Here is a 22,580-nt window from a genome sequence, read left to right on the forward strand (position 1 = left end):
TGACTTGAGAGGACCACCGAGAGCTTCCTTTTCATATTTGCAGGATGAAATGTACAACTCAGTGGCAAGAAAAGACACTGCCTGCCAGCTCTGTGAAGCAACCTGTGCTTCTGAGCCCATCTTGGAAAATCTGACATGTAGTACATTCTTGTTGGTGAGGCTAAACATGAGAGGGATTTCAAGTGCCGTGTGCTAGGAGGAGCAAGTTATAATGAAATTTATCTCTCACACTCCCCTCCCCTGCCAAAGTATGCCAGGCAGTACTTGGTAGCTCACAGTGCTGTCTGACAGATCTTTAGCTGGTGCAAACCTGTTTAAATAACAGACTTTGTTAGATTTTCAGGTCAGCTCTTACTGCCATGGCATGAGTGAAGCACATGAACAACAGGGACTGCACAGAGCACAGGGAGACATGAGAGAGGGAACAACGTATGGTCAAGGGACTGTTAGGTGATTGACACAAAAACCTATCTGAAAATGGAAAATGGCATCTATATCCTGGGCAGCTATTACAGCAACACAGCCAGTGACCAGGATCTTCTCTATCTCCTGCACTATGATTGACATTCCAATGTTCTAGGCTATATTTCCACTTTATACAAGACATTGGTTTAAATGGAATTGGCACACATATATATGAAAGAGAAATTAGCTAATATGATACTTGAATACTGCTGTGAAGGTTCATGTTGTTCCATCATATTTTTGATGGAGGACTCCTGATGAAGAAGGATACACGCTGAGGAGGCCAAGTCATACATACATTGAGTTCCAAGGAAAATACCTGTTTTCCTCAGCTATATTATCCCCATTAATATCTTCTGAAAACACTCTAGAAATCTTAATTCTTCTTTTGAGGCCATATAAATTTTGGAATACCTTTCAGAAAACAACAGAATCCCTAAGCCATAGAAACACTTGCTGCAGAACCAAAATACCTTTCTGCAGAGTCAACTGGAAGCAGTCTTTGGGTGCGGATACATTTTTCCCAGAGAAGGAATCCCTAGGCAAGGAAGAACAACCACATCAAAGGAGAGTGTTGGGCTGGCAAAAAGAAGACAATACTGAAAAAGAATGCAGGAGCCTGGGAGATGTTTCATTGCCAGAATAATTATCAGTTAAACCTGTTGTAGGTCCTCGTGAGGAGCCATTTGCAGAAGTGTGGAGTCACTGCTGGATTGCATTATTAAAGTTATGCATTATTATGCCTCCATAACAGACATGTCTTATTTTCTCACTCAACACCCCTCTATTCAAGACATACTCAGGTTTTGATACTGAGAAATAGTTTCCTGGAGAAGATAATTTGAACTCAGCTAGCAATATTCCCTTTCCAGGAGAAGCCATAGTAAGGTTCCATGGAAGCTTGAATGATGAAAATACTCTTCTCAGATAAAATTAGTAGCAGTGTATTTTTGCACTAATGTTGCAAAATTTTATATGTAAGTGCCAGGCCTCACAGATGTATAACATAAAAGAGAAGTGCTAAGAATACAAAATGCAGGTGCTGGAGTTGTGCCTTGAATTAACTGAGTAATGAATGTAGGGAACAATGCATTTGCATTGCAGTTCCCATTTTGATTACAAATTATTTAAAATTTTAATTAATATTTAAATTAAATTATGTTTAATTACAGTTATTACAAATTTAAAACATTAAATTAAAATTAAAAATTAAAGAAGTTACAAATTACATGCTTTTGGTAGGCAACCAGTGGACAACAAATATAGCCTCCAAACAATTGGAGAGAGAATAACATGAGTCTATCATCTGATTCTTTCCATGAGAACACAGTGCACATACCAGGCCTGATACAGTCAAACAGAGAACTGAAAATAGGTATAAAGAACAGTGTAATACACTACAACAAAAGGGGAAATACTCTCAGAGGGTTTTTGGCAGAATCTAAGATGCTTTTTTTTTTCTGTTACAGGTGGTGTAGGAAAAAAAGTAAACCAAATCATCTAAACATGGGGATCAAACTCGACACCTGTACATTACTAAATTTATTATATATCTAGGAAATTCAGAAAAAAAATGTATAGCCTTCTTCCAACACTAACTCAGTAGCATTTCAAACATAGTTTTTGCCTTCTTTCTTTGTCTTCAGTGAGTAGAATCTCCTTTTAATCAGCCCTCTCAAAATTCAGTAAAGAGAGCATAGAGCATGGAAGACTTTTTAATTTCTTCTTTCTTTAATGTTAACATTTATTTCCTCATTTTCTACAATCAAATGGTTTAGCCAACAGCTGAATTTTGATCTCTTGGTGGGTTTTGTTTCTTTCTTTTAAATTCTTGCTTTAAAATCAGGGATTACTGTACGTTAGGCCAAAATCTGAAAATTACACTCTTTAGACTTGTCACTCCACTGAAACTTGATGCAGGTGCAAGGACTGTAGGCACTGTAGAAGAGTGAACTTCTTAATTTTCATTAATTTTGCCCACATTGACTTATCTTCACAGATGGAAAATTTCCACTGAAGTTGGTGAAAAAATAGTTTGCATAAACTATACAGAGGGTGTCCCCTCTTCTTTTGCAACAGCAGAATGACACAACTCCACTACTACAGTAACAATATGGGTGAACTTTACCCACATTTTTCCTCATTTGCTTTTCCACCTGAATAGAATGCTATCAAGCCATGTGACCTCTCCTTCTTCTAATTAGTTGATAATGGAAAGTGTTGTTCCCCCCAAGAAATGCTGAAAGTTGATAAGGACTCTTCACTCCAGCATTTTGGGATATTACTTGCTGCCAAGGAAGAATGAAAACAGGCAGATTAAATGAAGGGATAAAGATGATCCCACCAAAGGGATTCTCTCCACTCACAGAACAGGGAGCTCCTTGCAGCTCCTTGTGCACAGCCCAATCTTATTGTCCTTCTCCCTCTTTATGTACAGCATGATTTGGGTGGAGAGATGACTGAGAGTCATATATACAGTAGGATGTTCTTCATTAAGTTTGCTAACACATGCAGGGATGCGTGCTTTAATCCTTAAACCACCCTTAATTCAACAAAAGTTACTTTTTGACCATTGTGTCCTTCGAAGTTTCAGTGATACAACTTTCTTTCACTCCTCAGAGCCAGAACAGGACCTTCCCATCTCCACAGGCCTCCTCCTTCGGCCAAGGCAGCCTTTCTCAGTGTCAGCTACACAATCTCCATCTGCAGGGATGACATGGAGTGCACACAGTGTATCCACAGATAGCAAAACCTTACCCCTTGCCTGGCTCCTTGGCCAGCATCCTGCAGCGCTGGGGGAGGAAGGAGGATACACACAGAAATGGCTCCTGTCCTTGCAAACAAAGTTCCAGGGAGAAAGGGATGGCAAGTTGGCAGAAAGTCAATAGCCACTATCTAAATATAACAAGCTGGTTCCTTGGCTTAAAACCTTGCAAGCAGAACTTGAAACTGAGCAAGCTGAGATGAAGAAAACACAACAACAGATTTGTGAGTTACAAGGGAGAACCAAAAGCTGCAGCAACAGAGGGTGAAACACCAAAAACCACATCCTGCAGCTTGAAACCAATGGAGATATGATACAGTCAGAGAACCACAGACAGCTACAGCATAATTCAGTCTGATACTGTAAGCACTGAAAGTATCTATAATGCACAATCCTAGCTGCCATGTGCAGCAGTTCCCAGTTGCCAGGTGCAGCAGTTCCCCTTCCCTTCTAGGGACAAACTTACATAGATTACAGCTGAGGGTTCTGTCAAAAAAGCTACTTTAAAAACTTTAAAGGTGAGATAGTGCTCCTGAAGTCCTTTACTGGGTTTGAGTCCAAGTGTGAAATTCTGTATTACACAGATATTTATGCAATTATCTAATTTCAAACACTGATGAAACACTTTGCAATTTATTATTTCAAGTAAACAAGGGAATAAAAAGTTAAGATAATGAACTTTTTTTTTATTTTTACTTCTTCAAGGGAAAAAGGAATGAAAGGTTCAGAATGTAAATGTCACATAGTTTGTTACCTCCTCTTTTCAACTTTGCAGAAGTTTGCAGATAGTTTTGTCTGTGTCTTGCACGGATTGGGAAACATTCAAAACTGAACACAAATTTCTAGATGCAATCCAATAATGATTAGAGATGTAGAAGTCACTCACCAAGAAAACAGATCTGCTTTGTTCATTTCCCATGGCATGAAGTGTAGCATCTAGAAATAAATCTTCAATTTTCTTTCTTTTTCCCTTTAACATTCACAACTCTACCTTAGCCATAGGTGGCTTTCTTACTTATTGATTACTCCATATGCAATTACATGTACATATTCTCTTACTGGCTATATTTTCCCTGTTGTACTTTAGGCTTAAAATAGAATTTTGCTTTCACCCTATGTGACAATACTCACAATGATAAAACCAAGAGAGTGGAGGTTGTTTGGATATGCTCAGTGCTGCTAACAAATTCTGCTGTAGCACATGTAGTGCACTCCAGGGTGACAAAGACTGGACTTAGGAAATCCGTGTGCACAATGACACAAATCCACCAAATAGCCAACCTATCACTGAATTAGTAGTAATAACTAACTTGCAGTGTAGAATAAAAATAGCTTTTTATCTTTTAATGTCAACAACTTTGTTTCTATTCTTCATGGAGAGGGAAGATAAAAAATCTGGCAGCTAAAAATACTCCGTATGCTTTAAGCTGTATATATGGCAAAACCATCACCCCAGCCCAAGTGTTGCACAGAATCTTAAGCTGGGCAACATTGGGCAAGGCCAGAGGGAGCCCTGAAGTTCCTTTTTCAGTTACCATCTTATGGAGCATATGGAATCCATAAATCTGATTAAGAAATCATAGTTAACAATTATTAATTTATCTACATTATTACAGTTTTAATTTGATTTTTTTTCTATTTCTCAAAAAAAAAAAAAATCTAATTATTCAGTCAAGTTTGTGGTACACAATTTCTCATGTATTTCTGTAAGAGAGGTCTCCAGAGAGGTATTCCTCTCTCTTTTTTTTTTTTCCTTAGATAAAATACAGAATCCATGTGTGGTTGAGACAATTTTCTGCAATAGGGTAGCTAAAATTCCTTCCAGCAAAAAACTTGGGAAAGCACCAGGCTTCAAAGAACCACCACAATTCAGGCAAAAAATGAGCAGATCTCATTAAGAGCTCCTGTGAACACTGGCTTGTCTCCTGTGCTACCACCCAGTCAGAAGCAGCTGACAGGACTTCCAGGGATGGGGGTTGCTGTATGACCTCCTTCTGCCTGCATCAGTTTCAGATATGTTGATTCCCCACAGTTACAATCAGTGGTGAGAAAGAATAATGTCAGCTTGACAGGTCTAAGTGGGAGATTCTCACTGGAATTATTAATAACTACCACATACAGTAACTGTTTGTAATTTTGAAAAGTACTATAGAAATTAAAGGGGAAAAAACCCTGAGAATTCAATACCCATATAATTATTTCTCTGAAGTACAGAAAGTAATGAAGAGATAAATCTTAGTACATTTTTTTTTTCAAGTAATATTATTTCTTCTGATTTCAGCAGGCATGACAAAATATGGAAGGGTACAAAATCACCAACTATTAGAAGAAAATTTTAGAGCTTCTGACAGTTTCTGAAAGCAAAAAAGTTGACCTTATCTGTGAGCCCCAGAAAAGTTTCTGAAGAAAATAGCAAGCAAAAAGAATAAGTTAAGTTTTTGGGGTGCACTAGAATAGTGGGTTACTTATCAAAACTATTGCATTAACCTGAATCTGGAGAGAACTGAGAAGAATGCAGTTCTTGGCATGTGATAGCAACTGCAAGGTATTAACACCTTACAACAATGTCCACAGAAAAATAGCTGAGAAAAAAAAAAAAAAGCTCTCTAAACATTTTGCTAACATGTAAAATTCCAGGAAAACTCAGGGAGCAAGTGATCCTCCTGATTGTCCCAATAAAATTTCCTTCTACAATACAAACAAGCTCTCTATCCTAGTCAGATTATAACACAGCCAGCTCTTTCCTGACACATCTTAGTATGCCATCCAAAAGTGAGAAACGGGAACCAGAAAACAGGTTAGGACTGTATGTGTGACACTGCTCCTAAAACTGCATTGCTGAATTAATCTCTCATAGAAAGCACCGAGTAAATAATGGTAGTCCAGCTGATTATTGAACCCTTGGCCATGCCAAAAGCAATTATTGATAAGCAAAAATAAGTCTCTATATAAACAGTTATTTGCCTTTTGCTGATATCTTCAAAGGGGAGACAACACATCTGGGAGATTCATTTAAGAAGTTCAAAATGGAAATGTAAATATTACTTATAGATCACAGACTAGGAATGCTCACCCTTTTTGTATCACTCGTTATGAAACTGAAGGCATATTTCCTTGTAACAGTTTTAGTGTAATTTCCAACTGAAACCCCTCTTTTAAATGCAGGATACAATTATTGTACGTGACTGCCATCACATTCCCAGGGGCATCATGAACTCCAGTCTTCTCAGAATTAGCATCCAACATAAGAGATGTCAAAGCTCAATGTCACAATAGTGGCAAATATTGTCAACACTTACTTTATTATGGCTGTGAATAAATGCACAAAAGAGAAAAAAAAATCTCTGCAGCTGGTTTCAGATTTTCATAGAGACTTTTCTTTCAAATTATAACTTGTTTCATATGGGTAGAATACTTAGCACAAAGAATGCAGTCTAATTGGCTTTCAGGTACAGCTGTAACATTGGAGTCAGTCTTGGCTTGGTGTGTTGCTGAAGGTGGTCACCGTGCTGCAATTATTTTCAGACACACTTAATTAACACCTTTCTGCACCTTTGCAACACACAAACCCAGTAAGAGCACCACACACATTAATTAATTAGTAACTCCAAGAACAGTTAACTCAGAAAAGCATCACTTAAAGTACATAGTCACTGTGCAGAAGATACAATGTGATTCAGATCTGGTAGTGTTATATAGGAAACCTCCTACAGAATGCCAGTATTCTTTTACTCTCCTGAAGAAAAAATAATTAGCTGCTTTCCCCTCCCCCACCAAAAAACTCCTCTGAAACAACCAAACCACGACTAGGATAAAGACACTGCTAGCTGGTGAAAGACCTTTACAGAAAAAGTAATATTATACCATTGGGCGGATGTTATCTGACTAGAAATGCTTTTACCAGTAGCAATGAATGTTTTCCAGTGTTTATATTTACATGCCACTTTCAGTCAATACTTAACAGTATTTCAGTAACATTTTCAGGATGTTAAAATGAGATTAAGTTTAGCTAGGATGGTTACTTCTGATAATCTTTTAGTGTAATTTGCAGGTTCAAAATCAAATGAGTGAAATTGAAAAATGAAAGCTGCAAGACTACATTTACCATTGTCATGAGAGCAAGCTGCATATGCCCAAATGACAAATTAAAGTTACCTCAAAATGTAGAATGTATCTTAACTCTACTCTTGTTTAATTTTACCCTGTATGCAAATTGCTGAATAAACTGTGGGAGAAAAGAGAAAGCATGGAGGAAAGCTGGTTTGGGCCTTGCCATTTTTGTTTTCACTGAATGCTTTTATTGTAGGGTTTAGGAAAGCTCTCCTTTTAACATCCCTTGCACTGCATTTAACAAAAGGTCTACTGAGATAAAGGCAATGTATCAGTATCATATTCATTGCCTACCATGCTTTGGGAAACTTTCAATTAAACCATCAAATATATGACTCAAACACAGCTATTCTAGAGCAACATGGAATTAGGAGATTTCAATGGCACCTTTGTTTCAGTACTGCGCTTTATCCTTGGTCTTTCTGGAGGTATGTTGGCCTACTTCCCACAGAATCACAGAACAAGCTGGAAGGGATCCACTGTTGTCCAGAAAAAGCTGGGCTTGTTACCTGGTGTGCAATAAGCCAATAATTTCACACTCAAGAGAGACATTGATAATTTTTTCCAATGTTGCAACAGCCTGGCTGCTCAATGGCATTCTGAAATTCAGCACTACCAAGCCAACTATCCAAACTTTTCACTATTTATACATTTCAGTACACAAAGGCATTAATGTTCATTATCTACAAGTTACATATTTCTCTTATTAAGTTGCATTCTTTTAATGGTTAATGAGTCTCCCATGCAAATTAATCCGCATGCTCCGTCTTTCTCTTCTTAGGAGTCAGAGGGTTTCTGGGGTCAGTGGTCTGTGAGTCAATTCCACCTGCCGGAATTGCCTTTTATCCACTCAGAGGTAATTCAGCACAGTTACTAGGTTTATTAAGTTTCCTTCTTATCTCGGGAGTTCTGCCAAATGTCCTTGTGGCCTGTAAATTCCGCATTCTTTGTATCCACTATTATTGTTACATCCTTCTCCCCAGGCTCTGCCTAGGTCTCAGACCATTGCAGCGTGTCAAGGCCTAAACCTCAGCAAGTCGCTTCTACCGACGAGTAATTTGTCTTTCCAACACCCGGACATCACACAGAGCTTCCTTGTTAACTGCTGTTTGACAGATTACATCCTCAAATCCCGCATTTTGCAGCGCCACGAGGACCGCGGAGGTCCGGGACCACGGACGACCCGGAGCGCTGCCCAGAGGCTCCCGGCTCGGTGCCGCCGGCCCTTCCCGGGAGCGGGACGCGCCCCGGGAGCGCAGGAAGCGCCGCCCCGCCGGGGCTCACGTGGCCGCCGCGCCTCCTGCCCGGCCGAGCCACGTCCGCGGAGGCGGAGCGGGGCGGGCTCGGCCCCGGATGGAGCAGCGCGGGGAGGCGGCTCCAGCTGCCGCTCCAGCCCCAGCGCCCGCCGCCGCCGCCATTTAGCCATCCCGCCGCGGCAGCCAGCGCCGGGACAGGCTGCGCGGGAGGGGTCGGCTCGCCGCGGCCGCTGCCATCCTCACCATGGTCATGAGGCGCCTGCCGCAGCTGCTGCTGCTCGCCCTGCTCGTCTTCCCCGCCGCGCTGCTGCTCGGGGGCGCCCGCGGCGGCCCAGGTGAGGGCGGGCGGGCGGGCGTCGCTGCCGGGGAGCGGGGCGGGTGGGTGTGTGTGTGCGGGTGTGTGCGGGATCTCCGTGGCGCCGCGGGCAGGGGGAGCCGCTCCGGCCGGGCCTGCGGAGGCTCTGCCCACAGGCGGCGGCGGCTCCGCTCATTCATCGCCCGCGCACGTGGCGGCCGCCGCCGGGGCTCCGGCGCGCAGCCCGCGGGGCCCGGGCCCGGCCGAGGGCGCCCGGCGGGTGCGGGGCCGCGCTCCGGCCCTCGCGGCGCAGCGACCGCCGTGTCGGGCAGGGCCCCGCGGGCACCGGCCTCAGGCCCGGCCGTGACAGCGGCCCGGGAGAGCCGGGGAGCCCCTCCTGAGGCGGCGGCAGCGCGTTTGCCCTTCTCCCCGCTGGCCGGCGGTGCTGGGTCCCGCGTTCCCGAACAGATGCGCTGGCTGCCACCCTGCCTTCCCACCTCGTGTGCCGCCACCCCCCGAGTGTCCTTGGCGACACCGAGGAGCGCTAATCTCTGTTTACGCTGTGGCGTTATCTGATTCACGATCTGGAAATTGCCTCGCTACTACTAAGTTTGGGCAGGCTCTTCGCCCAGCCCCTGCAGTGGGCTGCAGCTCACGCCGTGTGCGAGTCCTTTCCCAGAGCTCTCCCGCTATTGCCACATCATCAGCCCCTCTGACATCCATCGGACACTCCGTGAGGGCTCTGAGGTGTGCTGAGCAGCAGATGGCAAAGGGTGCCTACAGCCTAGCTGTGCGCTGTTCATTTTTAATTTAAAGCCCCCTCACCTTTGTGTAAGAATTTTTGTAGACATTAAATTTTACACGCTTACAAGTTTAAAACATCGAATAAAATCACAGTAGTTAAGGCTTAGGTTAAGTATTGCACATGGCCGAGCAAAAGTCTTTGAGTGTGCCTTCTAATGATGCTTGAGAGGAGAGGTTGGGTTTGCTCTCTCTAGCACTGACTGGCAATTCTTAAATCCTTGTATACTTGTCCTGCTCAAGGATTCCTATTTCCCATTAAAATTCCTAAATATTTCTTTTAAATTTTGTATTTATAGCAGCTAGGTCTTTTTTCAGACCTATGTAAATCAGTCATCCATTCATTTCTACTCTTTCATATTCAGAAAATGTTATGTTTGTTAAAAAATAAAACCCAAACTTGTCGTTTTGTGCACATGGTTTAGATCTCAGCCTTGCTTGCATGTGCTCTGAACTGCAAACAGACAGAACTTTGTCCCGGGGCCAGTATTGTTATTAATCATATTTGCCCAGTGTTTGAATGTGTGAGGCTTGGCTCCACGAAAGCAAAGAGGCAATGGACTGTCAGATTGCACTTGTCTTGGAGCCTGGCCCTAGGTCACGTTTCTTTTGACTGGTGGTGTGGTTCTGTTGGGTAGATGGCTGTACACCATATTGAGGAGATTGTAGTGAAAAAGACATTCTTTAGGTTTCAAAACTTGAATGAAAATAAGAACCAAAAAAATTAGTAACTTTTTAGGTGCCTTTCAAAGTGTTCTGATACCAGTGTGCTAAATTACCCGTTGGACTTGCTAGTCTTAGAAGAAACAGTACTTACTAAATTAATTTCCTGGCAATAGGAATGCCTTATTTTCACTTTTATAATTGCAAAATTGAATTCTTTTCATACGTTAATGTGATTGAACAATAGCTTTTAAGGTCGATTGGCTGCTTTTTGCAAATTTAGGCATTGCTGTGTGCATGCTGAACTTCTTGTCATGCAGCTGTAAACTTTTGGTTTTGAACTTAGTGGCAGGTGACTGAATAAATGACAAAGTTTTTAATGAAGGAAAAGGCTGAAAGATCAACTCAGACATCCTTTGAATAGGAGGTTTTTGCAACTGAGGCTTCAAAACACTGTATTGGAAAGGTTTTTAAGAAGTTCCTCCAGCATTAGTTTGAGAATTGTACTTAAACATCAGGTTGTTGATTAACTAGACATTTAAAAGATTTTCTTGTGTTTGCATTTTGTTTTGGCAGGTTTATTAGTTGCAGCTCAAGATGCTACAGAGGATGAGGAAGCTGTGGAAGATACTATAGTTGAAGATGAGGATGATGAGGCTGAAGTTGAAGAAGATGAGCCAACAGACTTGGTAATTGGACATGAATGTTACTTCAAAAGTGTGAATTAGACCGGAAGTGCTTGAAGCTGGATAACTTAAGTAGCTGAGTTTAATACGTTGCTTTTTTCAGGTGGCTGTTTCCATGTATCTGACTAAGCTTGTGTTCAGTTTGATGTGTCAGAAGGATTTGTCTTTTGTTTCTGAATTACCAGCTGAAAAAACCACATGGGGACTATCTGGTTTCTGACTGTCAAAACTGTAGGCCACCAAAAAAAGCCCAAACCACCGAGTGAGAGAACCACATTCTCATAGGAGCACTGTGTAATCCCTTTTTATCTGAAGCTGCACCTCAGTAAACTGAGAAGAACACTGGGGGATAGAACTACTTCATTCTGGATTCTTTGATGTTGATTTCTAAGGGACAGCAGGGTCTTGGTTTTTAGTTAAGCTCAAAACGAATTCTGAAACTCTTGTTAAAAAAAATACAGCTAACTAAATTTACAACACAAATTCATAAAATTACCCAGAAAATCAAAAACAGAAGAGCTGTAGAAGGTATACTAGTCAATATTGTCAGACTATTATTAAGTTAACTTTTGGATGTAATTTCCTTTTAATAAATAGTCTATGCCTGTGGTACAAAACTTGATGCTTTTTAGGCAGTTTCTTTTATTTGTCATTCAAATAAAAGGGTATTTCATAGGGTCCTGGAATCAAGATGCTACATGCTCAGCTCTGGTTCCCTAGTTCATGGTACATATGTGACTGATCCAGTAGGATTTCCACTGCTTCAGGAGGTTGTTTAAGCACTGAAATCCAATGATCCAACTGACTTGCCAGCACTTAGCTGAGACTGTTCGATACTGGGTCAGCCTTGTTTTTGTTTGGTGGGGATGGTGATGATCCCATCATCCCCAAATGGAAAATAAGCTATTAATGCTTGCATTTGTCAAATTAAAAAGTGATTCATCACAAGGTGAACTTGAACAAGTGAGTCCATGGGCTTACATAGTTCCAATAGCCTAACCATTTCCAGACATACGTAACAATTAATTAATTAAAACTGAATAGAAAGCTGCCATAAACACTCCCTGTAGTGAAAGTAACTGATTTGTTTTATGGCTGTCTTTATTTTGAAATGCTTGTTTTCTAACTGGAAATAGCTTAGATGTGAACACTTAACATTTAGATTCTATTCTTTTCCTTCCACCCCCAAAGAGAAGCCTTACTGATGCTTTTTGATTCCAAACCCTTCAATAGAGCTAAATGTAGTTCAGATTAGTCACTGTGTCAAATATAACAAGTCGAAAGATAAATGCTGAAAGGGATGCTCAGCAAATCTAGAAGGAGAACAGACTGTGGTGCTAATCCTGCAAGAGCAGGATTTGGTTCAAATACTTGCCACTGTTGCATGCTTTGACACATGGGATTGTCATGAAGCAAGCATGGTTTTTGCTTCACTGTTCATTATAGGATTTTTCAAAAAAGTCTCTTGTCTTAGACAGAAGAAAAAGAAGAAGAAGACTTGTCAGGAGAACCTAAAGCCTCACCTAGTGCTGATACAACCATCTTATTTGTGAAAGGTGAAGGTAAGAGTCCTCTGCTAATCCACCATTCTCTTTACTGTTTCTTAGACTACCTCAGTGTTTGCCTAAACCAGTGAAACCACAGAGTCTGTTCTAGATGCTCTCTGTTTAGAATTGGCTGTATGTGGTGCATGAGGTTTATTATGGTTGATTTTTTTTTGTGTGTGTGTTTCAGACTTTCCAGCAAACAACATTGTAAAATTTCTGGTGGGCTTCACCAATAAGGGCACAGAGGATTTCATTGTCGAGTCTCTCGATGCTTCTTTCCGGTACCCTCAAGACTACCAGTTCTACATCCAGAACTTCACAGCTCTCTCTCTGAACACAGTAGTTCCACCACAGAGACAAGCCACGTTTGAGTACTCCTTCATCCCTGCTGAGCCTATGGGAGGTCGTCCTTTCGGTCTGGTTATCAATCTCAACTACAGAGATGCAAGTGTAAGCTCCATGCTCCAATTCGTGTGAATCTTCCTAGTTTGTCTGGAGGTTAGACAAGTACCTCTCCAGAAAGTGAATGCCTCTGTAGTATTTAAGCAAATCCGTGGATACATAAGCACAGCAAGTGATTGCCTACATGCACTTAAAGTTGTATCAACAGTGGAAGCTGGGGTGTCTTAGAACTGTCGTGGGCAACCAAACATTTGTGCTTTTATGTGTTGAGCATAATTTACCACCTTAAAGTCTTGTGCAGGAGTTGCTGCTTTTAGAATTTCTCTAAGAACATGGAAAAACGTTTGTGTATGTGTTGAAGAAATTAATTTAAAATGTTATGTGCAAACTTTGTTCTAGGGCAATGTTTTTCAAGATGCTGTCTTCAATCAAACTGTTACAATTATTGAAAAAGAAGATGGGCTGGATGGAGAAACGTAAGGAGACTGGAGATCCAGGTTTAGTTAGTGCACTGGTAGAACAGGTTATTTGTGGTGCCATTGAAAATAGTTCTCATATTGTAATTTTATTAGGTCTGCTGTGTTTTGTGTATGATGTAGCAGCATTTGACAGACTGAAAATACAGACTTTTCCCAAAATTATGATCTCTGTTATTAGTGGGACTCTTCAGGACTGGTATTGTGTCAGTGAGAAGTTGGCAGATGTGCTTTAGCTCAGAGGACTTAAGCCTGGACCTGATGTTATTCAGCTACATAGCAATTCAAAGCTGTTAAGCTTCCGTTACTCTGCTGTGCTTTTTCCTAAAAGATGCAGAGAGTCCATAGTATCAGGCTGTGGGTCCTGCTGTCAGGGCTGGAATAGCTTTCTTCTGGAACACTGCAGTGTAATCTTAAGTTTACATAAACTAAAATATGTATTTGGAGTACCAAATAGCAAAGAATGACTGAGTTCCTCTAAGCCCTGTCTATAGTAGGTATCTTTCAGGAGTGATTTTTTTCAGATTTGGTTAGATCTGACACACCAAATATCTTTCAAGCATATGCTGTGCTAAAATGCTATTAAATATTGTAGCACTGGAATGGAATTTTAAGTGAAGCTGTGTACTAAAAAAGTCAATCTTCAGAAATAATTGTAGACAATGCTGAATATGTGAATTGTCCTAGCACAGGTAGAAATTGCCTATTGAGCAAGCTTCCTTTTAAAAATGGTTATCCAAAAGAAATAGCAGTTGCCTTAATTTGTAATTCTCAAATGTAATGTATGTCAAATACAATGTAGTATAAATGAAAGATCAGTTTGTAACATGAAAATGTGTGATGCTTTGAAACAGGAGCACTCAAAACAATTCAGATACTAGTGTCAGTTTGTGTGAATGTCCTGTAAACAGATAATTGCCCTATAACAGGTATTGAAATTAAGTATCTTCTTCAGTTTAACTCCATCATTTTCATTATCATAAATGAGAGTTCAGATGTTCAGCTTGGAATAAATTCTTTACCTATAAATTCCTTAATCCCCAAATCAATTTTAGCTATAACTTAGATTTACCTCTTGCTAAGTATCAACAGGTACTTCAGATAAAATTCTTCAAAACAAACCAGAATGCACATATTAAGAAAATTTATTCTGTAGGTAGAATTGTAACTGTGGAATACAGAGCAAGACAAACAAAGTCTTTCAAAGCTCTGTTGCAAATTAAGTGTCCTAGCAGTACTTGCTTTGCAATAGCGTGCTAAAAGCATATAAAAGACTTTCAAGGATTTTGTAAGGGATTAAAGCTGTCACAGACCTAAATATTGCCTGTGACCCAATCTCTTGAAACTTCATGGTAGTGCAAAAGAATTCTTGAGGTTACTAAATTTCAGTATTTATTTATTATAACACTTTTCCAATTATACAGCATTTTTCAAACGTTCTGTTGTTCAGAATTATGATTACAGTTTCTAAAATCGAAGTCAGAATAATTACATTATGGTTGGTAGAACTTTAGTTTCAGATTCCTTGGGTATTTCGGAAAGTTTCAGTGGACATGTGGCCAAAGTTTGGCTTAATTTCTATGCCTCTTCATAAGCTGTCTTCAAAACTTGACCTTTTTAGTTAATGGATTGTTTCTTAAACTGTTTTTTAAAGGATCTTCATGTACATGTTCCTTGCTGGACTTGGTCTGCTGGTCATTGTTGGCCTACATCAGTTACTAGAGTCTAGGAAGGTGGGTAGCGTGTTTGTCTGTGTACTTGTTAATACAAAACCTTTCTGATGTGAAAAGAAAGTAATTCAGTGATTGCTTCTGGCATATGATGGTAAAGGTACAAGATTTATTTTTAGAACCTTAGAGATTACTGGGGAAACTAGAGTGTTCGTAAAAAATGTTCCTGATGGAAGATAATTTGATTGCTGAGCCTCATGCCCTTTGGGTCTGCCCTCTGGCTCCACACTGAAGCGGTTGAATACCTTCTAATCACTGAGTGTCTGTGTCTACTTACTTCAGTACTTACTTTCCCCATGCTCTGTAATTCTGCCTGTTAGTCTAATCCAGGTCAGACTTCAGGGGAAAACAGCTCTCAGTCCTTTATTTAGTTCTTAGCAAAGCTTTGCTATAATGTTGATTATTTTGTAAGGTCAGGTCACATGTGAGAATATTGTGCTGATCTGAGAAAGCAAAATAACACTTGTCATCACAAAGTTTGACAGATCATCAGGAAAAGGTGTAATGAGTTTGCCCAGGTGTGTATGAAATCTTGGTGCCTTAATGTGGAATAAGTGTTGTAAGGTGTTAGAAGTGGTAATACAAAGCTTGGGGGAATAAACTGCTAATGGGAAAGACAGCTCTGTGCATTGACTAGCCTTAAGTTTGTACCTTAGTGAAATAATTGTAATTCACTAAATATTGCTTTTTTAGTAATTTCTAATACTTGTACTACCCAAGTCTTACTTAAAATAAAAAATCTTTCTTCTTTCTTGAATTTTTAGAGGAAAAGACCGGTACAGAAAGTAGAGATGGGAACATCAAATCAGAACGATGTTGATATGAGCTGGATTCCCCAAGAAACTTTAAATCAAATAAGTAAGTAAAGTAGTCTGCCTTTCACAAACTACACCACAACAAACTTAACTTGACCAATTAATTGTAACTGAGTAAGTAGCTGACACCAATTTCTTAAAACAGCATGTAGGGAATAACAAATTGTCTCAAGCACTGTACTTAAGCATGAGATTATTACTTTAGCAGCCCATTCATGGTGGAACAAACTTCATTGGTTGATGAGATAATGACTACTGGTGACTTTTACAATTTGTCCTGTAGAATATTTTTCAGCAGTGTAAGGTGTCTACCCAAAACCTGGATTGCAAAGATGGTTTAAATAGGAGAAAGTAGAGGTCATCTCAGAGTTTCTGTAAGTTGTTTGGAAGTTTGCCTATAAACCAAAGTCTTAAATAAGTATTAGAAGTGTGTTTTAACTAAAGTCACATTAATACTTGTTATTGATGTCCTTCACAAATCCAAAAGTTCTGCTTAATACCTGAAATGCCAGCACTAACCCCAATATCTGATTTATTTAGACTGTGGATATTTCTGACTTCTTTCTCTTTCTTCTCTTTTGCTTTCCCATGGCTTCAGTGCAAAGTAGAAGAGGTGAGGCAGACTCTTTGTGAGCTGCAGAGTGAAAAGTGCTTAGTGTGTTGTCCATGTAATATAGGCATGGATAGAAGTCCATGTAATAATTAGGCAGAGCTTCTTGCATGCTGTGACTGGTGATGTAGCATGAGCAGTGAAAGATGCAGAACAGATGCATGCAATGGTGTACATTTTATATACATCTAAATTTATGTTTTCATGTATTTTGTGGATATATTTCTGGTTATGTTGTAGAAACGTAGTTTCAGTAGAATATTGATGAAATATTGTCTTCTCTCGCTGTTCCCAGAATTATTTTTCTAAAAGATAGATGTTTATCTTGCCTTCCCTGCTTACCTTGGTGTATCAGGCTGATAAAGTCCTGCCATCAGTAGCAGTCACTGCTGTGAGGTGGGAAAGCCTCAGTGAAGTGCATCCTACACAAGATGCAGAGTTTGAAAACCCTTTTCAGGTGCTACCCTTACTAGCAAGGACTGCTGATTTGATCGAATAAGCATATTCTGAGCTTCATTTGGTCCAGAGGCCTTAGCTATGGTACGAAGTTGTGCCAGGAGTTGATGACTTTGGGCTTTCTTAATTCCTTTATCCTTTTTAAGAGTACTTACACAACATAGGTTTAAAGACTAGTGGTTTACTTGTGAAGATAAAAGCTTTCTTGTACCCTTTCTTCTGTTAGACACTAGAAGAGTATAAAATCCACTAGAATAGAGCAAAATCCAGACACAGGAATTTGAAAAGCCTCCATCTAGCAAGAAAAACTGAAGGTCTAAATGCTACTTTTTGCTAAAGAGCAAAAGGGTTCCAATTCTGATCATGTTCAGGCCCCACCACCATCCTTTTCTTAAGCCAAATAAGTATTCATATCGGAACACTTGAAGTTTAGGAAAAATGAATGGTAAAATTGTTCTTATGGTTTTCTCAGCTCCAGTTTCGTTTCAGTTAGAGCTCTACACTAGAACTCTTTAAAATAATGACCTTCAAGATCTCAGATATTCTTGACTTTTTTATTATTGACACTTCATACTGTACTGATTAGCCTGTAAGGGCGTGATGGCTGCTCCTTGTGTTTGCACATACTCTAACCAAGGAGGTTATTGGAGATTGTTCTGTTTAAGAAAATCAGTCACCAGATGCACTTAGCAGTCACTTTAGCACTTCATGTGAAGTATTGAAGGTTATTGAAAGTATTCTCTGCAATAATGATAGAACCATAGAATGGTTTGGTTTGGAAGGGGCCTTAAAGATCACCCAGTCAATGTGGATGCTTCCTGGAAAAGTGCAGTTTTCCACAACAGTTTTCTTCTGCTGTTAGTTGTATGAATGTGGAAATACTACATGCAAGACGTAGCTGTCTAAAGAGGAGTCAATCTTATGTTCTACAGCCGTGTAAACTCAAGGCAGTGGCCATCAAAATAATTCATTTAATTTTCTAAAAGTGTAATTACTGAACATGAAAATTTTCTGAGCAGCGGAGCCTGGAGTTTCACATGGGGATGACACATAGGGTTTTTTTGGGTTTGGGTGTTTTTGCATTTTAGTAACTGACAAATACAACAAACATTACCCTGTTGTTGCATGTTGCAGAATGGAAACATATTTTTGTTACCTTCTATTTATGGTGCTGGTAGTTTAAAAGCCTTAACAAGGTGCTTGAACTGACTTCTCTGTGGTGATGCATTGTACTAGAAGGGCAGCTTGTCTTGTGTTTGGGAGGAGAAAAGTACATGCTCATGTAACATTTGCAATTGATGCAATGATCTCTTTTTCTCTTTTTTTTTTTTTTTTTTTTAATCTAGATAAGGCTTCACCGAGGCGGTTGCCCTACAAGAGGGCACAGAAGAGACCAGTGGGCTCTGATGAGTAATGTTAACTAGTGCAACAGTTGAACCTTTACTAATTCTGCCTGTTTGGTTTTTTTTGGATTGGAGTAGTGCAGAAAACCCATACCACCATAAGGAAAAAACTGCTAAACATTTGGACTGAATGAATTAACTGAATGGTGTTAATATTACTGAAAATGCACTTCTCTTTTAATTTTTTTTTAAATTGTTGGGGGTCGGGGGAGGTAGCCATTAAGATTTGTGCCTGCGTGTGTAAGCAGTTGGTCTTAACAGAAACGTGTTACCTGAAATGTGCCTTTAGAGTTCTTTGTAATGCTGGCTTGTCATCTGTACATTGTCATTGAAGGATTTTTCTCCTCTCCCTAATCTGAATGTCTGGTGACTTTAATCTGTCTTGATTGTATCATACCTGTATCAGAACCTGAATGCAATTGTTACTGCTCAGTCAGTAACATTACTCTTTACAAGGTGCGCACACTGAGGTTTGTGTGTGTGGTCCTGTCTCAGTGGCCAGGCACTGATCATCTCAACTTCTGCATAGTCTTCATTCTAAAGGCACAATTGGGTATAGCTGCTTGTAGTGGTAGATATTTTGCTGCTGTTTTGATCTGGGCATGCAGTGACCTAAAAATCCGAATTTAGCTGCATAGATGTTAGAAGACTCTTGCACAGCAGCAGAACTTGTGAAGCATGGAATATGTGTGCTGAATTGGTATTACTACATAAATTTCTTTTTTATACCCAGTTTGTTAAATGGTTAGTTATTGAATTGTGCCAGCATCTTAGGTATTCAGATTATAGTGGTAGTTCTGCAATGTTTACTCGAGAAACTGTTGAATAAGCCAGAACAACTTTTCAGTGAGTTCTTGGTTCTCTCTCCTAAGAACTAGAATGTCATATGTATCAAAAGGCCAATTTATTTTTTTAAGGCTTTACAAGGATTTGCTGTACACACTTGAAAATGAATTTGAAAAAGTTGGATTCAAATAATTCTTTTTATTGGCAAACTATTTAATTCACCATTTACTGTTTTTAAATCTGAGCTTCTTTACACTGGTCAGTACATTGGTCTGAGGTTTTTTTCATTTAGTCTTTCTTAATTAGTAGTGCAGATTCATCATTAGCTGCTTGTTGGTTCAGTAGTCAAGCAGAAAAGCTGTGTGCAAAATCAAAGCAAGATTTCCTTTTGTGGCTTACATGATTACCGGGTACTGAGGTATTGATCCACATCCAATGTGTTCAGGAATTGGCTGACAGGGAAAAGAGCCAATATGCAGAACATAAGTTTGCTTGGGCAAGGCTTGAACTGTTTGCATCTCAGCTGCCTCTCTTCCTGTGTCTGAATGTTATCTGAAGGCTTGTTGAGTTCTGGAAGAGGCATAGATCTGATGCCTCTGTTGCCTTCTTTTCCTCCCTTTTCTCATCCCCACCTGTGAAAATGCCCTTTTAGTTCTACACTTGGTCTTCAGGGACTGAACTTCTGAGCCAGTGAATGCTGAGTGATCCTTCCAAATCCTGCCCACAGCGTTTTTGAAGCATCTAGGCTCTGAATCTACCTGTGCTGGCACTATTTTGTTACACACTTTGCCAGAATGAACTGTGTTATTGACTCACACTGCTGTGGAGAAGATGCTTTGTTCAACTTCCTGAAAATACAGTTAGTCCAGGCAGAATATTTTTTGCAGTTAAGGTTGCTTATTGTCATTCAGATAATTTAGGAAACAGTTGAATGCTGCCCTCATAAGGGGTATCTCCACTCAAATTGTGTGGAACACCTTTATTTGCCTTTAGTGACATAATCTGACTGGTTCTGTGGTAGATTGGCAGGCTTGTATTCCAGCTTGCACTGATTCAACAGAGTGTTTATGGATTAAATGCTTCCTATGCTAAAGCCCCATAGTGATTGCAGCACCTGGTGCACTGAACTTGGAAGTTCCCTCTCTTGGATTGTGTCTCTAACCTGGCATTGAGAGGGTTTTTTTTTTTTCATCTTCTTCTAATAGGTCATCTTCAACTGTATACTCTTAATTCTTCCTGAGATTTAAAGGTACTCTTTGAGGGGGTAGTGGTAATACAGTGGTATGCCAGGAAAAAAGACAAAGGATCAGAACTGAGGATATTAATTTGTAATATCCTAGTTTTATTTCTACAAATAAGAAGTATTTGAAGACTGAGCTCTCTTCTCTGCAGTCAGTGGCTGTCTTCCAAATGTTTAAGTTCCAAGCATGAAAGAACAGAGAAGGCAGCTTGCACTGGAAGCAGCAGTGGGAAAGTCCAGGTGTACCAAGGCTGTTTTTCTGATGATACAACTTGGCATTCACTGTAGATGGTTCATAGTGACTTCCTTAGCCAGAAGCAGTTAGTTCATAAGAGCAGGGTCCAGTAGACCACTGCTGCTCATGATGAATGTCATAACATTTTTTAATTACTTGTTTCTTATTAATTTTCTGTAGTTGAAATTTGGCAGTAACATTCCAGCATGCAGTGGTAACTGAACTTTTGCATCTCTAGTGTTATTTCTAGTGAATAAGCCAATCTATTACACTCAGTTTTCTTAAATTGGGGGCATAGAGTTGTTGCTTTATCCTGTTGGTTATAAACTTTTATTTTGGTACTTGAATTTTATACTCAGCTTTTAAACAGGGATAGCTTAGTGTCACAGGTATGTTGCTGGATATAATTAATATTCTCAGCTGAGTAGGGTGTAGTTTTGCTACTTAAAGATGAGACAGCAGCAATTCTGCCTATCTGTGCCACCCATTTCCATTTGGCAGCACAACCATCTGTATAATCCAGCATTCTTACCAGTTCTCAGCCAGCTTACTACACTGCCACACAGCTGCTCCTGGGGGTTCTGGGAAGAGTGACAACTGTGAAAGAAGCTGTGGGCTAGGGTTTCTTTATTAGTAAAAGATCCTAAAATGGTTTTGGAGAGCAAATGAACTATGGGCTTAGAGTGAAGGACCTCTGTGAATTCCTTTCTCACAGCTCCTTATCTTACTCAAAAAATTGTGAAGACCTAAGAATTCTACACTTGGGGTAGGAAAAACATCTTTAGAGTTCACATCTACAGAGGCAGCAAAGCATTAATTTAGGCTACCCTTGAACTGCATGTGATACCTGTAGCCCTCTGTATGCTGTCTGCTTTCTGTCAGTGGTTCATTTTTTTCCCCAGTATCCTTCCATCAGAGAAAGAAGAGTGGCTGCTGTCAGACTCAAGGATTTGAGTTCATTCTCCATGAATTGTTAAGTTGTAGGCTGTGGGGCTGGACAGAGCAGACTAGAGATGGCAGTGCTTCTGCTTGTTCTAAAACATTTATGCCGAACGTCTTCCTTAGCTTGGATAAGGTGTAATCAAAAGTATCATTTACTGGTTATTCCTAGAATGCATGGTGCTCAACAAAATATTGCAGGTGAGAGCTCTGAATCCAGGGAAGCCAAATACTAAAGTAGGCTGGTTGTCCTGTTTCTCAGTGTGCTTGATGTACTGAGCAGTAGAGAGCCTGTTCTCTTCTCCAAGGAAGGACAGTACCTACCTCATAGGAGTGACATAAGGGCTTTTCAAGAGTGTTTTGAAGTTGTTTGGGACTTGCACAATACACTTCCATGGAGATAGTAAGACACAGCACTAGTGTAAATGGCTGGCAACTGTACACATAGATCCATACTGTACTAATTTAATCCCCTCACTGACCAGAATTTAGCAGCTTTACACTTTGACATTTTTAAGAGGTGTTGCAGTTAACATACAGAGGAGAGCAAAGCCAGAAAGATCTCTTAGTTTCTGCAAAAATTTATAGATGGGCTAAGTAACATTCTTCTGATATTTTTCCATTTATCTCTAAATTTTCCCAGGGATTTTTTCTAATCAGTTGATACAGATGATTGTTTATGTAGCTACAATCAACAGTCATTTTAGGAATGGCTGATTGTTTTGGATGATTAAGTTCAGGTGATGTACTGCAACTGAAGTGTTAAATTATCATTTAATTTCTTACCTGCTGACTTGCATTTATAAGTGAGATCAGATCTCTTGAAAACGGCTGCAGGTTTTTTGTAAAGTATACTGATTTTTTTTTTCTTAGCATTGTGTAGCTTTTTCTTTTTTTTTTT

At 39.9% G+C, this 22,580-nt stretch overlaps 1 protein-coding gene across 2 annotated transcripts; it reads left to right on the plus strand.

The window, feature by feature from the left end:
- The first annotated feature begins 8,673 nt into the window (after nucleotides 1-8,673).
- Nucleotides 8,674-22,580, plus strand: SSR1 (signal sequence receptor subunit 1). Of its 2 annotated transcripts, none has more exons than XM_064425370.1 (8): nucleotides 8,674-8,930; nucleotides 10,931-11,043; nucleotides 12,515-12,602; nucleotides 12,775-13,037; nucleotides 13,389-13,465; nucleotides 15,120-15,198; nucleotides 15,960-16,053; nucleotides 18,423-22,580. In XM_064425370.1, the coding sequence occupies exons 1-8, from the start codon at nucleotides 8,840-8,842 to the stop codon at nucleotides 18,488-18,490; spliced, it is 873 nt and encodes a 290-aa protein (XP_064281440.1). In that variant the 5' UTR covers nucleotides 8,674-8,839; the 3' UTR covers nucleotides 18,491-22,580. The 2 variants fall into 2 exon arrangements, with proteins under 2 accessions (XP_064281440.1, XP_064281450.1); XM_064425380.1 differs by lacking the exon at nucleotides 18,423-22,580 and adding an exon at nucleotides 16,609-16,658.

Source organism: Passer domesticus, chromosome 1 (genome assembly GCF_036417665.1).
Source record: "Passer domesticus isolate bPasDom1 chromosome 1, bPasDom1.hap1, whole genome shotgun sequence".
In the NCBI taxonomy this organism is placed as follows: Eukaryota; Metazoa; Chordata; class Aves; order Passeriformes; family Passeridae; genus Passer; species Passer domesticus.

Excerpts from the sequence above, each read along its gene's own strand:
- SSR1 (XM_064425370.1), top strand. The coding sequence starts at position 8,840 with ATGGTCATGAGGCGCCTGCCGCAGCTGCTGCTGCTCGCCCTGCTCGTC. Across the intron at positions 11,044-12,514 it reads AAGATGAGCCAACAGACTTG|ACAGAAGAAAAAGAAGAAGA; the intron begins GTAATTGGACAT and ends CTCTTGTCTTAG. Across the intron at positions 15,199-15,959 it reads AGTTACTAGAGTCTAGGAAG|AGGAAAAGACCGGTACAGAA; the intron begins GTGGGTAGCGTG and ends TTGAATTTTTAG.